Source organism: Pogona vitticeps, chromosome 4 (genome assembly GCF_051106095.1).
Source record: "Pogona vitticeps strain Pit_001003342236 chromosome 4, PviZW2.1, whole genome shotgun sequence".
NCBI classification, from domain to species: Eukaryota; Metazoa; Chordata; class Lepidosauria; order Squamata; family Agamidae; genus Pogona; species Pogona vitticeps.
The window spans coordinates 180,932,891-180,949,723 of NC_135786.1; the positions used below are offsets into that span (position 1 = coordinate 180,932,891).

At 38.2% G+C, this 16,833-nt stretch overlaps 1 protein-coding gene across 6 annotated transcripts in view; it reads right to left on the bottom strand.

Annotated features, from left to right (window-relative positions):
* The window catches only part of MTCL1 (microtubule crosslinking factor 1), a 116,259-nt gene that overhangs the window by 25,454 nt on the left and 73,972 nt on the right, over positions 1-16,833 (bottom strand). For all 6 annotated transcript variants that reach the window (XM_078391535.1, XM_072998811.2, XM_020793492.3 and 3 more), the window contains 4 exons: positions 14,632-14,862; positions 13,060-13,242; positions 7,245-7,412; positions 4,200-4,448 (listed from right to left, as the gene is read on the bottom strand). In XM_078391535.1, the coding sequence (XP_078247661.1) occupies positions 4,200-4,448; positions 7,245-7,412; positions 13,060-13,242; positions 14,632-14,862 (831 nt within the window). The remainder of the gene's footprint in view (positions 1-4,199; positions 4,449-7,244; positions 7,413-13,059; positions 13,243-14,631; positions 14,863-16,833) is intronic.

The following is a 16,833-nucleotide window of genomic DNA, read 5'->3' on the forward strand; positions in this document are numbered from 1 at the left end:
TCTGACTCACCTTTCCCTCCTAGTTTCTCTGGCTCCACCTCACAACCGCTCCCATTGGTGCAGGTCAATACCATTATATATATAGGAAGACAGGGTATTCACTACAGTCTGCAACACAGTTATGGGTGGAATTTCGTTTTCTTGACTGTTACTCTCCATCCCCTCACATGGAAGAGTAAGTGAGGGGGAGGGATGGACTCTATTTCCTACTTGAATTCCACCCTACTGGTGAAAGTCTTGCATGACACAGGATAGACTGAGGCTTTTAATACCAGAGAGCTCCATCAGAGAGCACAGGACTGCTCTTTAAAATGGGCCTTGTGTATCTTTCCACTGATGAACTTTGCAACTGTGACTGTGAACAGTGTGCTATATCAATTTTTTCTTGATTTTCAGGTGATGAAGGAATTTGTTGAATTATATTTAAAATTGAACAATGGTCTTCACTATATGTGTGTTTTCTAGGGATGGATGTAAGTGCAATGTACATGTAAATATACTAGAGGAACAGAAGACTTCTCTTCATAATTAAACAACATAAACTGCAAAATAATTAGTCTGAAAATCTAAAAGCTTCAAGTCATGATGAGCACAAAATTAGGTTTGATGTTGTGTCTCAAGAGATAACACTGCAGCAGTATACTTGAAAGAGAATATTTAAAGCTATGAAAATGTAGGTCAGCATGCTTTTATGTATAAGATACATTTTCACAATTATCTCCAGTGATTTATTCAGTGCTCTTATAAACATAGGTGTGTTTTTCTATGTTACGTTATTTAAAAATAGGCAGGAAGGAAAATTGTTCAGGTTATGGGAAACATCTATTATTTTCATGGTTCTCTAGATGTTACTTTTGAAATATCTCAAATGATTTGTCTTATTGTTTTCACTTGTATTGTGGTGTATTTCCGAATATACAAGAGTTTACAGAGATATGATGATTGCTTCAATTGAAAGATCAGTTTGGCTATTGATCTAAAAGGCACAAAAATCTATTGATCCAAATCTTTGAAAGATTCCTGCTATACAAATAATTGATTATCGCACAGATGCTTTTGTGGGTTTGGCAAAAAGCCTGTTTTTCAACAGCAATTCTTGACTCCTCAGTCTTTCAGAAATTGTACTATTCTCATAACTGTATGCCATCAATAGTTGCACCTTTCTGAACACTTTAGAAAAAAAATTATACATGACAATTACTCTTGAGTAGAATAAGGAGTTACTAATTCTGTTTGGTGATTTAAGAAGGTATTGTGTCCTAGCAGATAGGAAAGGAATTTCAGTATGACTTCAAAAGCAAACATATGATGGACAAACAGTATCTAGATTATACTAATAGTATGTGGCCTTCAGAATGATTTTTAAAATTATTATTGAGGACAACCAACATTTTTTCAGTTGCAGCAAAATATGATATAGGCACCAATTTCCGAAGAACAGAAAAACCACACAGCTCATTTATAAAAACCAAAAGAGTAGCAATGATACATGCAAACCTTTAGAGATTGCACATTAGCCTTCTTAAGCATTCATTTATAAAAATCAGGAGCAAGCCGGTCCAAGCATTAATATTTTAAATAGTTCAGAGACAAAAATTCAAAGTAGCTGTTGAAAATGTTCCCTTTTCTCTCTAACACAAAAGCATGAACCCTGCGCTAAGCACTGATAACACTCTATCAGACAGCATATAATGCTCAGTTTTTCACTTAGCAACCAATTCCAAGTGTGACAGAGCTAGTAAACAAATTTCATCACTGAAATAAGGTAACATTAAGATAAAGTGAACCTTCATGAGGATTGAAAGCATTACATTATTTTCAGTGACTTTTGGCACAAAAATATGCAAATATACTGTGAGGCTGGAAACATAAGAAACTTTTATTAATAAATATCAGCAGTTTGAAACCTAATCTGATCTGACCGTTTTGCCCTAATACATATGGTATAACTTTGCCCATAACCACAGAATAGGGCTATATGTGTGTAAGCAGGAAGCATGGCTATATTTCTGCCACTGTTCCCAATTTCATGTAGCTTCCACAGTCCTACCCCCCACTGTCCATATGCTGAGTACTAAATTGAGCAATAGAGAAAATAATGTGTACAGAAACATGAAACATGTATACACATGCATATATACATACATGGATACACCTTTTCATTTCTTATTTCAGTAGTAGTATTTTATTTTGTCCATGTTAAACGTTGCATATTTTGTACTTATAGTTGCTAAAGAGGAAGGAAACAATGAATTCGGAAAATGTATTGGATGTTACTGAACAATAATCAGAGGTGTCTTGAGAAACACTTTCCTGTATTTGCAGTTTTTCTGCAGTGACTTCTCTCCTTCACTCTGCAGTCCCTTGCACAAAAACTGCATAGATTCCTGTGACACCTGAAAGATTAACAAATTAATTCTAGCACAATACATTCTAGCAGTGGTAAGTCAATTAATAGACATACTGTGATAAAGAGTCCCATTCCAATTCTGTCACACCTGTGGCTTTTGTCAGGCCAAAGGTTTCTTATCACAATACATGTGTTAATTAGTTTTCCAATGCTAGAATAGCTGTCCTATCATTAACAACTTTTCCTTGTGAAGAGTCATTGTTAATAATGCAATTACCACTGCACATTCTTTTTGTATTTCATTTCCTTCTCACCTCAGTATATAGCTCACTCCCACCCCAAAGATGTGTACGTACACCCAAATCTCAGAGCAACATTTCAAGCCTCAAGATGAGATAGAATGCAGTCCTCAAAATCTTATGCCATAGAGAATTTCCTAGTAGTCTTCCAGATAAAATAAAACTTTGCTGTTTTTACAATATCCAAAACGCTGTTTGGAGACATGTGGCAATCATATGTCTGCTAGCGTCCCCCCCCCCCCACATATAATATTTAGCAGGAGAGAGCTGACCAGTTGGGTCCAGGAAGTATATCCTTTGTGATGGCATGCTGTTTTTTTAACCTTAAAGCAGGTAGGACTGAAGAAGGTTTTTTTCCCCAGTGGTGGCACCCTGAAACCTACTGTTAGATCTTTTCAGTCCCTTTTTGTTCTACAAAGCCTTTTAAAATAATGCTCGAGCTGGTTTACATGAGGTGTTTCTATCTTGTTACTGCTATGCTATGTTTAACTTTTGTTATTCTGTTGCTTTATTTTAATTGCTTTATATTCCTTTTGACTGGCTTATCATGGCACTGCAATGTTGAAGAATGAGACATTAATCTTCCATACAAATGAATTAACTAATAAATGTGTGGTAGAGAAATTATAATGTACTTTCAATTAACAAAGTTTAATTTGGGTTAACTTTTAGCACTAGCATTGCCTGTAATTATTTGGCTTAATTAACTCCTGAAATTATGAACTAATCTATACCATACAGTACAACAAAAAACTACTTGTATTTTTTTATATATCAAGCAATGAAAACTACTGCTGTGAGTACTGCTGCAATATTAGTTGAATTTGCCCCTATGTGGAATGTAATATTTCAATATTAGTTCTACTACTACTAATGTTTATATTTGTTTAGAGAGTCTTTTGAGTTCCCTGTGTTTGCACTAAAAAGTTGTCAAGACTGATTCGTATCTATCAAAAACCAGTGCACCACTCTGATGTTACATTTGCTCCAAGGACAACTGTTCCACTCAGGTAATACTGTATATCAGTAATATTTCAACCAGGAATTCGTGGAAATTTGCTTATTCCAATCTATAGGACAAAAGATGCTTAAGAGTACACCTAAGAGTCAGGTCTACCCACCACAGTTGGCTCACAGATCACACCCACCTGCACTGATGATAATATTTGTGAGGGAGAACTCAAAAGAAAAAGAGCAGCAGGATGGAATGTGTAAGATTTGGTTTTCAGCAAAAAAAGGGGGAGAAATTTAGTACAGCTTGTGATCTAAAAGCAAAAACACTTTTCATAGTGGTCATGCATTTGTGAGGCAAGTGTAATGAGAAAGGAAATGGCCTTTAACCTATAACTAATTTCCCATATGGTTGCAAAAATGCTAGTTTTCATCTGCTTAAGTCCCTTGAGCTTCTGCGTTTATCTGAGAAACAATGATGCAGAGATACCACATTCAACTGGTGCCTGAAATATACTTTTTAAAACCCCACAGCAGTCCTTTGTCACAACACATTTCTCAACACTAATTCTCCTGCCCGGAGCAGACACCGATCTTACCTGCTCTAGCCGCCTCAGCAGTTCCTGCTTTTGCCGCTCCCACTCACGTCGGTCTTTGTCAAACTGTTCCAATAAGTCTCCTTTTTCTCTAGTCCAGTTCTTCTCATTGTGCTGGATTTGCCACTGCATGTCCATCACTAACTGGTGACTCTCAGCCAGGAGTTTCTTATGCTCCTCTCTCTCCCTGTTGAAAGCTGCCTTTGCGTCAAGACCAACCTCACTCTGTCCTCTTTCACTTCTTCCTTCCAGCTGTATATCAAGTAAAAAACAAAGAAAAAAATTTAAATGCCAAACTTTGTCACCAGACAAGTGGTATTTTACACATGTGCTTTAATGTTTTAAAGCAGGGAGAGGAAGCATCTGGATGACAGGCTCCACTATGCCCTTGCCAGCTTTGGCAGCCCCCAAAGCTGCATGTACTGCCATGTCACTCCATTTCAGTGGAGCAATGCTGCCAAATCTGTAATTCTTTTTGAGAATCAGATGTATGGGGAACACCTGCTGTGTCTTAAATCAGATCCATAGTCCCAAAAGCAAGGCACAAACCCGGTCTTCTTCATTTTCAAAGGAAATTATGCTGCATGTTTTGTCACAGGTACTGCACTGCTGAAATATTCACTGTGCAAATCTGTTGACATGGAAGCAACAGACTTTTGCCCTCATTGGGTTTGGGGGCCTCTTGCGGCAAGTCATAATGCTGATCTTCAATTCAAGGTGGGTTTAATGAGACCACAGTTTATCCCGTGGTTTACAATATTATTTTACCTAGAGGAGAATTCTTATACTCCCAGCCCCACTACATGGCAATTTCTGTGGTGGCAAATAAATCAAAAGGGAGAAATCTGTTGCTGGGAGCACATCAGGATCTAAAGAGATGCATAATTAAGCTCTGAGAGAAGTAGTCTGTTTCCCCAACTTACTTTCCTTCCTTCCTTCCTTCCTTCCTTCCTTCCTTCCTTCCTTCCTTCCTTCCTTCCTTCCTTCCTTCCTTCCTTCCTTCCTTCCTTCCTTCCTTCCTTCCTTCCTTCCTTCCTTCCTTCCTTCCTTCCTTCCTTCCTTCCTTCCTTCCTTCCTTCCTTCCTTCCTTCCTTCCTTCCTTCCTTCCTTCCTTCCTTCCTTCCTTCCTTCCTTCCTTCCTTCCTTCCTTCCTTCCTTCCTTCCTTCCTTCCTTCCTTCCTTCCTTCCTTCCTTCCTTCCTTCCTTCCTTCCTTCCTTCCTTCCTTCCTTCCTTCCTTCCTTCCTTCCTTCCTTCCTTCCTTCCTTCCTTCCTTCCTTCCTTCCTTCCTTCCTTCCTTCCTTCCTTCCTTCCTTCCTTCCTTCCTTCCTTCCTTCCTTCCTTCCTTCCTTCCTTCCTTCCTTCCTTCCTTCCTTCCTTCCTTCCTTCCTTCCTTCCTTCCTTCCTTCCTTCCTTCCTTCCTTCCTTCCTTCCTTCCTTCCTTCCTTCCTTCCTTCCTTCCTTCCTTCCTTCCTTCCTTCCTTCCTTCCTTCCTTCCTTCCTTCCTTCCTTCCTTCCTTCCTTCCTTCCTTCCTTCCTTCCTTCCTTCCTTCCTTCCTTCCTTCCTTCCTTCCTTCCTTCCTTCCTTCCTTCCTTCCTTCCTTCCTTCCTTCCTTCCTTCCTTCCTTCCTTCCTTCCTTCCTTTGAGAAGACTAAAGAGGGGTCTATGGTGGAAGACCAACCAATTTCCAGATCTGCTTTCAAGACTGACAGTGAGGGAAGGGAATGAACCTTCTTAATTTAAAATGTTTCTCATTCTTCTTCCTCTTCTTGCCACTGAAACCCATGACAAATTGGGAGCTTGATCTTTGGGCTTGTTTGGGAAGTGAGGGAGATTTGAACTGAGCACATCCAAGGCTGGCTCACTCCTGTCCTTTAATTTGGAATTTTTTTTTTGTAATGTTGAGAAAATGTTCATTTTAAAAAACCAGATTTTTAAAATACCTCTTGCTCCTGTGAAATTGTCACTCCAAATAACTTAGAGAAACCACCTAAGGAATGAGGCACTATTCATAGGGAGTACATGTGTTAGAATTTGTCTTACAATTTGAATAAATAATAACATGCACAGGTTGTCTTACTCCAAAGTTCTTCTTTCAGACTAGTTATCCCAAAATACTAGCTTGGACAAGGAATTCCCAGATATTTGAGTCTGTGTGTGCACATACAAACACAAACATTCTGCATCAGTGCTGGCATCAGTGCTGGAGACAGACTGGAGTAACTGCTGTACTTTCTGGCTTGTCTTTTTGGGACAGCCACAAGTCACTGTACTTTCTTTGTAAAACTGCAGACTTCATTGACAAGTGTTATTATCTACCTGATCATTTCACCCTGAATGAAAGGTAGTCAAGTCAAGACTTGCCCAAGAATTGCTGTTTCTCTTTCAATGTATGAGAACATCTCAAACTCAATCTAAATTAAACAAATCAAAACCTGCAATAAATTTAAAATTCTTATTCAGGGCTCTTTCATATGGGGTATAAATATTGTTCCAATAGGTCAAGGTTCATCTTGAGACTTACTGGTTTTAAAAATCCACACTGAGTTTTAAAAATTAGTGTCTCCCAAAACACCTCTTTGGGGAAATGCTGAATCCCTTGTTTTGAAATCCATGAACCTACTGCACCTTTGTTTTCTGGATTTTATTTTATTTTTTAAGGAAATGATGCACTAGGAAAGACAAGGATTTGTGACTCTTGTTAGTGAGACAACCATTATTTTGAATAGAAGGAAAAAATCCAAAACAATTAGGAATGAACTAGGTAATTTAACAGCAAGAAATATTTAGTAAATGCAATGATATTCAAACAGGTCGTTAGTATTATTTATGTACAGTAATTTATATTTTTTTCTTTCCACCAAAACAGGCATTCAAGATGGCTGTCAATAACAAAAACTTTTCTCTTACCCACGTGGAACTGTTGATTTCTGTAAGATTGCTAAAACAACAGTCTTTGAATTATTTCTACATGTTCTCAAACCAGACTGAGAACTGTGTCTCAGTTAATCTTGCTACCTTTTGACACAGACTATGGAAAGAATCATACCTGTTCCAACTGACACTTCAGCTTAGTCCATTCCACTTCCCAAGCAGCTTTGTCAGTGGCATACTGCTGCTGGAGAACATGCCGTTCTTTCTGATCATCCTGGAGTTCAGTTCTGAAGTCATCCAACAGAATTTTCAGGGCATGTAAAAGTCGGTGGTTTTCTTTGGCCTGGAGAAGCAAGAGCTATTTGCAATTTTAAAACATTACCAAACCCACTGGTGCCACTTCAAATATCTGTGATACAAAAGGAGGGTGTTTTTGCATCCTGGTTTCTCTCCCTTCTTGTTATATGAAACACATATGAAACTGATAAGCTATGGAAATCTAAGTACCACATAACTTATACACACAGGTTCCAAAGGTTGGTGTGTACACATGGAATCTCTCTGAGTAATGTTTTTCAAAATCACGATTCAGTTTGCTATATGTAGATACTAAATAAAAATGTGTCAAAAAGGAACTTGACTATATCCAAGGTGGAACTTTGTCAATAACTTCCCAGGTAGATGGTGGGAATACTATGAAAATATTATATAACTTGACTTTAGAAAAGCTTTTGATGAAGCATCCCATTATATTCTATTTGTTTGTGGACTGGATAGAATAGCTGTCAGGTGGATCCACAGTTGGTTACAGAATTGTACTTAAAGAGCGCTTTGCAATCATTCCTTCTCAAATTGGAAAGAGGTAATAAGTAGGATATCACAGGGATCAGTCCTGGTCCCAGTACTCTTCAAGAGTTTTATTAATTACTTGAATGAGGTGATGTAAGGAATGATTATCAAATTTGCAGATAATACAAAATTGGCTAGAATAGCAAAACCCCTGAAAGACAGAAAAAAAATCCAAAGAGATTTTGATAAGCTTCTGCACTGGTCTGAAAACAACAGAATGAAATTTAACAGGGATAAGTGCAAAGTTCTGCACCTAGGAGAAAGAAACTAAATGCAATTACAAGATGAGGGAATAATTGGCTCAGTCATAATATATGCAAGAAGGATCTTGGATTTATCTGGGCATGTTTAGCTTTGTGAAAATAAGACTGAGAGGACATATAACAACACTCTTCAAATAGCTGAAAAGTTGTCATACAGAGGAAGGGGAAGATCTGCTGTCAATCATTACAGAGTGCAAGGTGCATAATAATAGGTTCAAGTTACAGGATGCCAGATTTTGGCTGAATAGCAGAAAAACTTTCTAACTGCTAGAGCAGTATGACAATGGAACCAATACCTCAGGAGGTGATGAGCACTCCAACATTGAAGGCATTCAAGAAAAAGCTAGAGAGCCATCTGTCAAACATGAAAGTTAGAGAAAGCTCATGGAGTCAGATGGATCACTCCAAGTCAAAACAAATGTGTACGCCACAAACCAAACAGCACCAAAAGCAATTCATCCTTCAGTTTCAGATATTGTTGAAGTCTGCTGTCTTTCATCCACACTGAGATGTTTATGTTGAAGGGTGATTGAAACTGCAGCCTAAGAACATTTAGAGTGTGAAAAATTTCCTTCCTTTAATCCGTACTGACCAGTGGTGGCTCTCTCTAGGGTTCCAGGAGGGGCTTCCCCAGACTTATCTTGAAACACCAGGGAAAACATAGGATCTTTAGCGTACAAAACACCTGCTGAATTACAAAATCAAGGCCTGTGCTTTGAAAAGCTATCAGGGCTGTTTTACAAGTTATGGGGAGGACATATGAATGCAGTGTATCTCTGCCATTTCCTTCCTAACATACAAGAGTCATTCTTGACATTTTAGACACAAGAGTGCTAAATAGCGATGCCATGAAGAATCAATCATGGCCTCCTAAATTATTTGCCTACTTTTTCCATAGTGTGCAAAGTAGGCCCAAGAACCTTTGGTGAATTAAAGTTTCCCAGTAGATCATGATTTTAATTATAAGATTGCAGATGAAGTATAGAGGACTTTAAATTATTATTTCATGTGATTATTAAACTGTTACTCTGTGATGTAAGACCATCTTGCATACTGTAGGTTATCATATAGGATTTCCTGTGGTTTTCCAAATTTGGACTAAAAATAGAAATCTAGGACTATTTTGAAGGCAAAATCAGTCTTTTCAAATTTTGACGGGTCAGTCTAATGTTTTGAGGTTACTGGTATAGTCAGACAGTTGCAGGAGAAATGTAGGGAACAACAACAGCCACTCTTTCTGGCTGCATAGATCTTACAAAGGCCTTTGATTTGGTTAGCAGGGACAGTCTTTTTAAAATACTTCCCAAGATTGCATGTCCACCTCGACACTGTAACATCATCAGGTCCTTTCACAGGGAAATGAAGGGCACCGTAGTTTTTGATGGCTCAAGATCAGATTTCTTTAACATCTGAAGCAGAGTGTGTCCTCGTGCTGACCCTGTTTGGGATCTTCTTTGCTGTCATGCAAACACGCCTTTGAAACTGCAACAGAAGGTGTCTATCTCTGGACTAGATCAGATGGAAAGCTCTTTAATCTCTTTAGAATCCAGCTGAAATGAATGCAGGACTTCCTCTTCGCCAATGATGCAGCTGTTGTTGCCCATTCAGCTGAAGACCTCCAACAACTCATGAACCGTTTTAGTAAGGCCTGCCAAGATTTTGGATTAACAATCAGCCTGAAGAAGACACACGTCATGGACCAGAGCATGGACTCACTTCCCTCTATTACCATCTCCACACAAGAACTGGAGGTTGTTCATGATTTTGTGTACTTTGGCTCAACAATCTCTGACACTCTCTCTGTATACGTTGAGCTGGATCATCTCATTGGCAAAGCAGCTACCATGTTCTCTAGACTCACAAAGAGAGTATGCCTTAATAAGAAGCTGATGGCATATACCAAGATCTAGGTCTATAGAGCCTGTGTCCTGAGCACACTACTGTACTGCAGCAAGTTCTGGACCCTTTGTGCACAGCAGGAGAGGAAGCTGAACACGTTCCATATGCGTTGTCTCCGATGCATTTTTGGTATCAGCTGGGAGGACAAAGTTCCAAATAGAGTAGTCCTAGAACAAGCTGGAATTTTTGGCATGTAAACATTACTGAAACAGTGACGTCTACATTGGCTTAGGCATGTCGTGAGAATGGCTGATGGTCAGGTTCCAAAAGATCTCCTGTATGGAGAATTAGTGCAGGGAAATCGCCCCAGAGGGAGAACACAGCTGCGATACAAGGATATCTGCAAGTGGGATCTGAAAGCCTTAGGAATGGACCTCAACAGATGGGAAACTTTGACATCTGAGCGCTCAGCCTGGAGGAAGGCGGTACAGCATGGCCTCTCCCAATTTGAAGAGACAATTGTTCAGCAGGCTGAGGCAAAGAGGCGGTCTCGAAACCAGCAAAATCAGGGAGCTGGACAGAGGACAGATTGTATTTGTCTTCAGTGTGGAAGGAATTGTCACTCTTGAATTGGCCTTCTCAGCCACACTAGAAACTGTCCCAAGACCTTTATTCAGAGCACGTTACCATAATCTCTTGAGACTGAAGGATGCCTACAGACACTGTTTTTATTATTGTGTCACTCTTTTGCTTTTCTACCGAAGAAAATTTTCTTTGTTGACAAGATATGTTGAAAATATCAGACAGCCCATAAAAAATTAAACATAAACATAGGAGACTCAAGAGTGATAGTAACTCATGTTATCTCTTCTGACCTACTTTTATTCATAGTCACAAACTACTCTAGAAATTCATCTCTTGTCCAGATGCAATTGTACCACCTACATCTGCATAAGAATGGAAGAAATACTGCATTGTTCCATAATGGGTGCTTTAACTAAGGAATATAACTGTTAAAGCTAGATCTTCTTGCCACTGTTATTTGAAATCATTATTTGACTGTCGTTTATTTTTATTTCAATATTTTACTCCTGTTCTTGTTTTTATTTATTTCTGCTGCATTTACTTCTTCATTGCCTTAGCAGAATTTTGTTGAGATGTAAGTTAACTTTTCCTATATAGCATTAATACAGCACAACGTAACACACAACAGATTCTGTTGGTTTATTGTTCTTGCTTCTTTTCTCTGTCTTGATGTCATATTGGCACTTTTCATTTTTTTTAATTATATTTTCACACCACACTGGTATCCACATGTGCAAAGGGTGGTTTATAAATGTTATAATAAAAAATAGACCAGTTCTGAAATTCTGTGGCAAGAGCAGTTTTGTTAACTACTCAATGTTAATTTCATAAAATTCAAATTAAAGTGCATTGGCTAAACTGCCAATGACTTCAAAGAAAGCTGGATAAACCACAAGTTACTGCTGCTATTCTGGAAAGCAGAGTGATTATTTAATATATCTATTGGTATTTCCTGAGGCCCAAACACTGCCTATGAATGTAGGTCAGGTCCCAAACAGTTAAATCGCTCTTTTCACAGTGTGTGTGTCTGCGTATCTGCACGAGAGAGATCATTCTTAATTAGTTTTCTTTTCCAAAAAGCATGTAGTGAATCAAGAGGGTTTCCCTGCATGGTTTCTCCCCATCTCTTAAGAAATCAATTATATATGCCTAGTTCTTTAATTATTTAAATGGAATTGAAAGCTTTCCACACACTAATGGTATATGGTAGATTGTTATGGTGGTGTGAAGGTGGGACGAGCTTATAAATCAGGAATGTTCAGGCCTAATTCCATCCACCAAGCACTCCCAAACATTCCAGTTCCTTTATACCATTTTCCGGAAGCCACACATGCACATTAAAAAAGCTTGCCAGAATATGAGCTCTCCTTTGCACCCAAGTTCAGCGGCACTTGCTGTAAAGTCAGAAGAAGTCAGTAAAAAAAAAATTCTGATAAAACAATTTGCACTTTATCTTGCTGCCGACTGGCTAAATTAAGGGGCTCAAAGTGATTAAGGAAAGGTACCGCCTCTCTCTTCCTGAATGGAGAAAGAGAAAACAATTATTCTCTTCATGCATGAAAAGAGTCCCTTGTTCAGGAGCAGAAAAGAACTGCAACAGCTGGCCATTCAGGAAAAGACATTCTCTTCCCGAACCACCAGCTTGTTACTGGTATCAGCATATGCAGCATATGGAAGGGTGATTGTAATGAATCTACAACTTTCCATGCATGCTGCTTTTGTCATATACTGTATTGCCTTTCCTTTTGCTGCTGCAGAGATCTATGAATTATGCTTCTGAATGGTGGGTGAGAAAATAAGATGGTACTGCACATTTTTGGTTCATAAGTGACACCTTCGTTCAATCTCAGTTCAAATGGAGACTGCAGTCAAGAAATCAGAAGAAGACTGAGACTCAGAAGTGCTGCGGTGAAGGAATTAGAGATCCTCAAGTATAAGGATGTGCCACTGGAGACCAAGGTGAAGATCGTCCACACTATTGTATTGCCAAGTTGAAAAAATGATTCACTTGAAATACTGTGCCAGAGGAGAGTTTTGCAGATAATTTACTGCCAGAAAGATGAAAAAGTGGCTGCTAGATCAAATCAAGCCTGAGCTACCTCTGGAGGCAATAATTATGAAACTGAAGCTGTCGTACTTCGGGCACATCATGAGAAAACAAGATACTGTGGAAAAGACAATAATGTAAAGTTGAAGATGGTAAGAAACAAGAAAAATTAAATAAGAGATGGGTTGATTCCATCAAGGAAGCCACAGCCTTGAATATACAAAGGCTGAGCAGAACTCTTGAGGATGAGACATTTTGGAAATCACTAATTCATAAGTGACATATTATCATTGCTTTGTGAGTAGGATCATGATTGCAATTAAAATATTCCATGCAGAGCAGAGTATTGGACTGCAATGAGCTGGATTCTCAAGAAAAAGGAAGCACCTGTGGATTTATCTTAATACCTGCTTTTGATGCTGTAACAGTTCTGCAGTCTGTAGTGGTGGTCCATGGTCACTTCTTTCCATAGTGGAATGCTGGGAGTAAGCTGTCATTGTGAACACATCTTCCTCCTCCTCCTCCTCCTCTGCTTCACCCTTTTGTTCCAACTGAAAGACGAATTCTGGTACGGTATCAAGATGTTCCAACTAAAATACCAAGTAAAGTCAAAATTATAAATGAAGTAGTAGCAGTGGACATGTAATAATCTGCCTGTGGAGGTATTTGTCATCTTCTTTTATGACACAGGAATGCTTATGAAACAGGAGGGCATTTCTTAGGAAAGGAAGAAGAGAATTGGAGGGAAGGCCTTGGTGGACACAGACCTTTGCCTTGGATTCTCAATGTATAATGATGTAACATTCAAGAACAGAATTGCTGCCTATTTTGATGTTTACTTCTTTCGTAAACAACAATAAACCCTATTTTAATAATCTTTACTCAATAACCATTGTAATTAGGTTTCTGTTGCTCTTGATATGACCACTGTACTGGCAGTGTGCTTCTATGGCATATAATATTTAAAACATGTATAATTCCTCTTAACAATATGGTATTTATAAAAGCAAAACAAACCACTCATTCTTGCTATGTTTGACAATATTGATAACTACAATTCACTACAGAACGACTGCAATGCAAGGGACACTTTTCCCTTTCCGAGTTAATTTGGTTGAGTAAAAAGATGGTTTTTTCTGTTCATTTTTCGTAACAGGTTATTCTGAAACTACACAAGGAAACATTTCATTCATGATAGGACTGGGAATTTTTTGAGACAAACAGAATAAATTATAACAACTTCTCTTTTCCCTCAAGTTATCTCCTTTAAGATTGGTTGTTGTGGGTCTTTCAGGCTCTTTGGCTATGTTCTGAAGGTTGTTCTTCCTAACGTTTCGCCAGTCTCTGTGGCCGGCATCTTCAGAGGACAGCAGATGCCGGCCACAGAGACTGGCGAAACGTTAGGAAGAACAACCTTCAGAACACAGCCAAAGAGTACGAAAAACCCACAACAACCATTAGATCCTGGCTGTGAAAGCCTTCACGAATCCTTTAAGATTCTTGCTGTTAGCTGGTATGCAAACAAAATATATTTGCGTTCTTCAGAGCATACTGTGATGATAACTGAGACCACCTCAAATTAGTATGAAACTATGAATAGATGGATGCATGTTCCAGATCTTATTGGGTCTGCTTCCCACAGCCCTGGATGCTGGTGGAATTATGGGTAAGTGTGAGAGATTTGCAAAGTTAACTGATCTGCTCTATAGATTTCTCATGATCTTTAAAGATTAATAAGAGGTTTTGGAGATGATGCATATCTGAGTACTTCAAATGTATTGACGAAGAGCTTCCAATTCCACAGTACTTCTCAGTACTTTAATCAATGTAATTCTGATTACAATGCTACTGGAAAGAATAATCTGACATCTAAACTTGAAAGCAAAATTATTTCTTCTATAATGCTTTTTGTCCACAATTGAATTATCTGCAACACTTTTTTGGTAGATTCACTCCATTAAATAATACAGGACAGTTACCTCAAGTGCATCTTCTCCTTCCTCATCCAACTGCTTGCCTTGCCTCCAGTGTTTGAGCAACCATTTTAATTTGACATAGAGGAGAAAGGTGTTCTGCTTGAAATGCCTGAGTTCTTGATGCATCAGGTTTTTCTCTTGGGTCCAAGTCTTCTCTTCCAATTTGTTTTGCAAAGTCAAGCTTTGTACCTCCAAGTCTTTCCTCCGCAAGGTCTGTTGATGATCCTCTTCCAGCTTCAAACAGAACAATCATGCACAACAGTAAGCAGAATAATGCCCTTGAAGGATGTATTCATCTTTTAATGTTGCCACTTTTGGCCAAGATAAATCAAGACTGCTAATTCTAATTATCAACACTTAACTGAGTTTGATAAGATACTTGAATTGTAGGAAACCCCAAAGACCACAGGTAATAGACACAGTTTAATTATCTATATGTGAACAACCTGCTGAGGAAATACACAAGCTGCATCATACGTTTGGAAAGTATTTTAAAGCCCAATGCACACATATTGTCATCTTCACTGCATCCCTGCAGTACATCCTTCATATGATCCTAATCCTATGACTGTTTTGTGTGAACTGCATTTCCAGTTAGACATTATAAGAAACAATTGGAGGAAACTTGCAGGAGGGCGGGGAATAGTTCTCCTTTGGAAGGGAATAGTCATGGAAAAAGAGATACTTGCCTTCAAGGATACTATTAATAAAGCAAATCTCACCTTATTGAATAATCATCCCGGAAGAATTGGCAGAAAAGCATGCAGACTGAAAATATATTCTGCTGTATTCTATCTGTATGTCCTTTAAAATATTCAGATTTGAATATGAGTCAGGCTGTTAGCCAGCCAACCAACCAAACGACCCACAATTCAAGACTTCAGTCCTATGGTTCCAACCATGCATCCCACAGAGTATGGAAAGGAGCAAATCTCTCTGCCATGCCCCTCCCAACAAAATCAGGAATGCTAGACATAGGGAGAAAGAAACCCTGCACCCACAAGTGGCAATATTCTTTCAGCTCGCACCCACAACTCAATATAAGAAATGTAGAAGTGCCTTACAGTGACCACATCTGACCTCATTCCTTCTCATTATTTGAAGGTTTTTCCCCTAGATGAGGATGAATACAGCCTCACTGAGGAGTAAAAAACCCAACAGGTAGATCTGCTGATAATTTCACCCTGCTGGCAGAAGTATAATAATGCTTTGGATATATTAGAGTCTCCAAAACTACTCTCTTTTCGGCCTTTTTAAAAAGACTCACAGCTTAAGAGTTGCTAAAGCAGTGAATTCAAAAAGTATAATGAAAAGCACACCTAAAAACCCAGTGCCAAGCAGTTACAGGTACTATTTCACATCTGCTGTATCTGTATAAAATTTTGCCAGTGAAAGAATTAATTACAACAAAGGAAAACCTGCAGTTATTATGGGCTCCCGTTTACAAAGGTTAATGTTATTTATTTGATCCAGAGGGATTTACTAGTAAATGAATTATATTTTGGTGTATCTATAGGAATCTATATTAAACAATCTATAACAAATAAACAGAAATGTAGTACACAACAAGCCTCCATAGCAACCAGTTGATAACAAATAATAATAACAACAATAGGAAATTAATAATCTGAAACACTTTGAAATTCTCCTGGCCCCTTCATTGGGAACTTTCAAACTACCATTAAATACATGGTTATTTAGACAGGCCTACCATGGCTATTTAGTCAGTTCTAATTCAGACGCTATAATATACTAATACAATAGTGCTTTAATAACTAGATATCCAACCTTCTGCCTTGCTTTTACTATTTCATTTTCAATGTTTTTATTGGCATTATTTTTACTTTGTCTAATTTTTATTGATTATTTCTGTCTTATTGTTTTGTTTTATTGTACTTTATTATTTATTTATTTATTTATTTGATTTATATCCCGCTCATCTGGTAGATCTATACCACTCTGTACTGTATTGCATTGTACTGTATTGTATTATCGTAATGTGTAAACCTCCCAGAGTGGCATGGGTTGCCATATGGGTGGTACAGAAATCAAATCAAATCAAATCAATAAATAAATTAAACAGTTCTTGATGTTCTGTGAACAGGCACCTAATGCAAATGATTATTTTAAAAAGACTGTTTCCGGTGGCTATTTATTTAAGGAGAATCCTGTTATATGGGTTTAAAATACCTATAGGTAGAATCG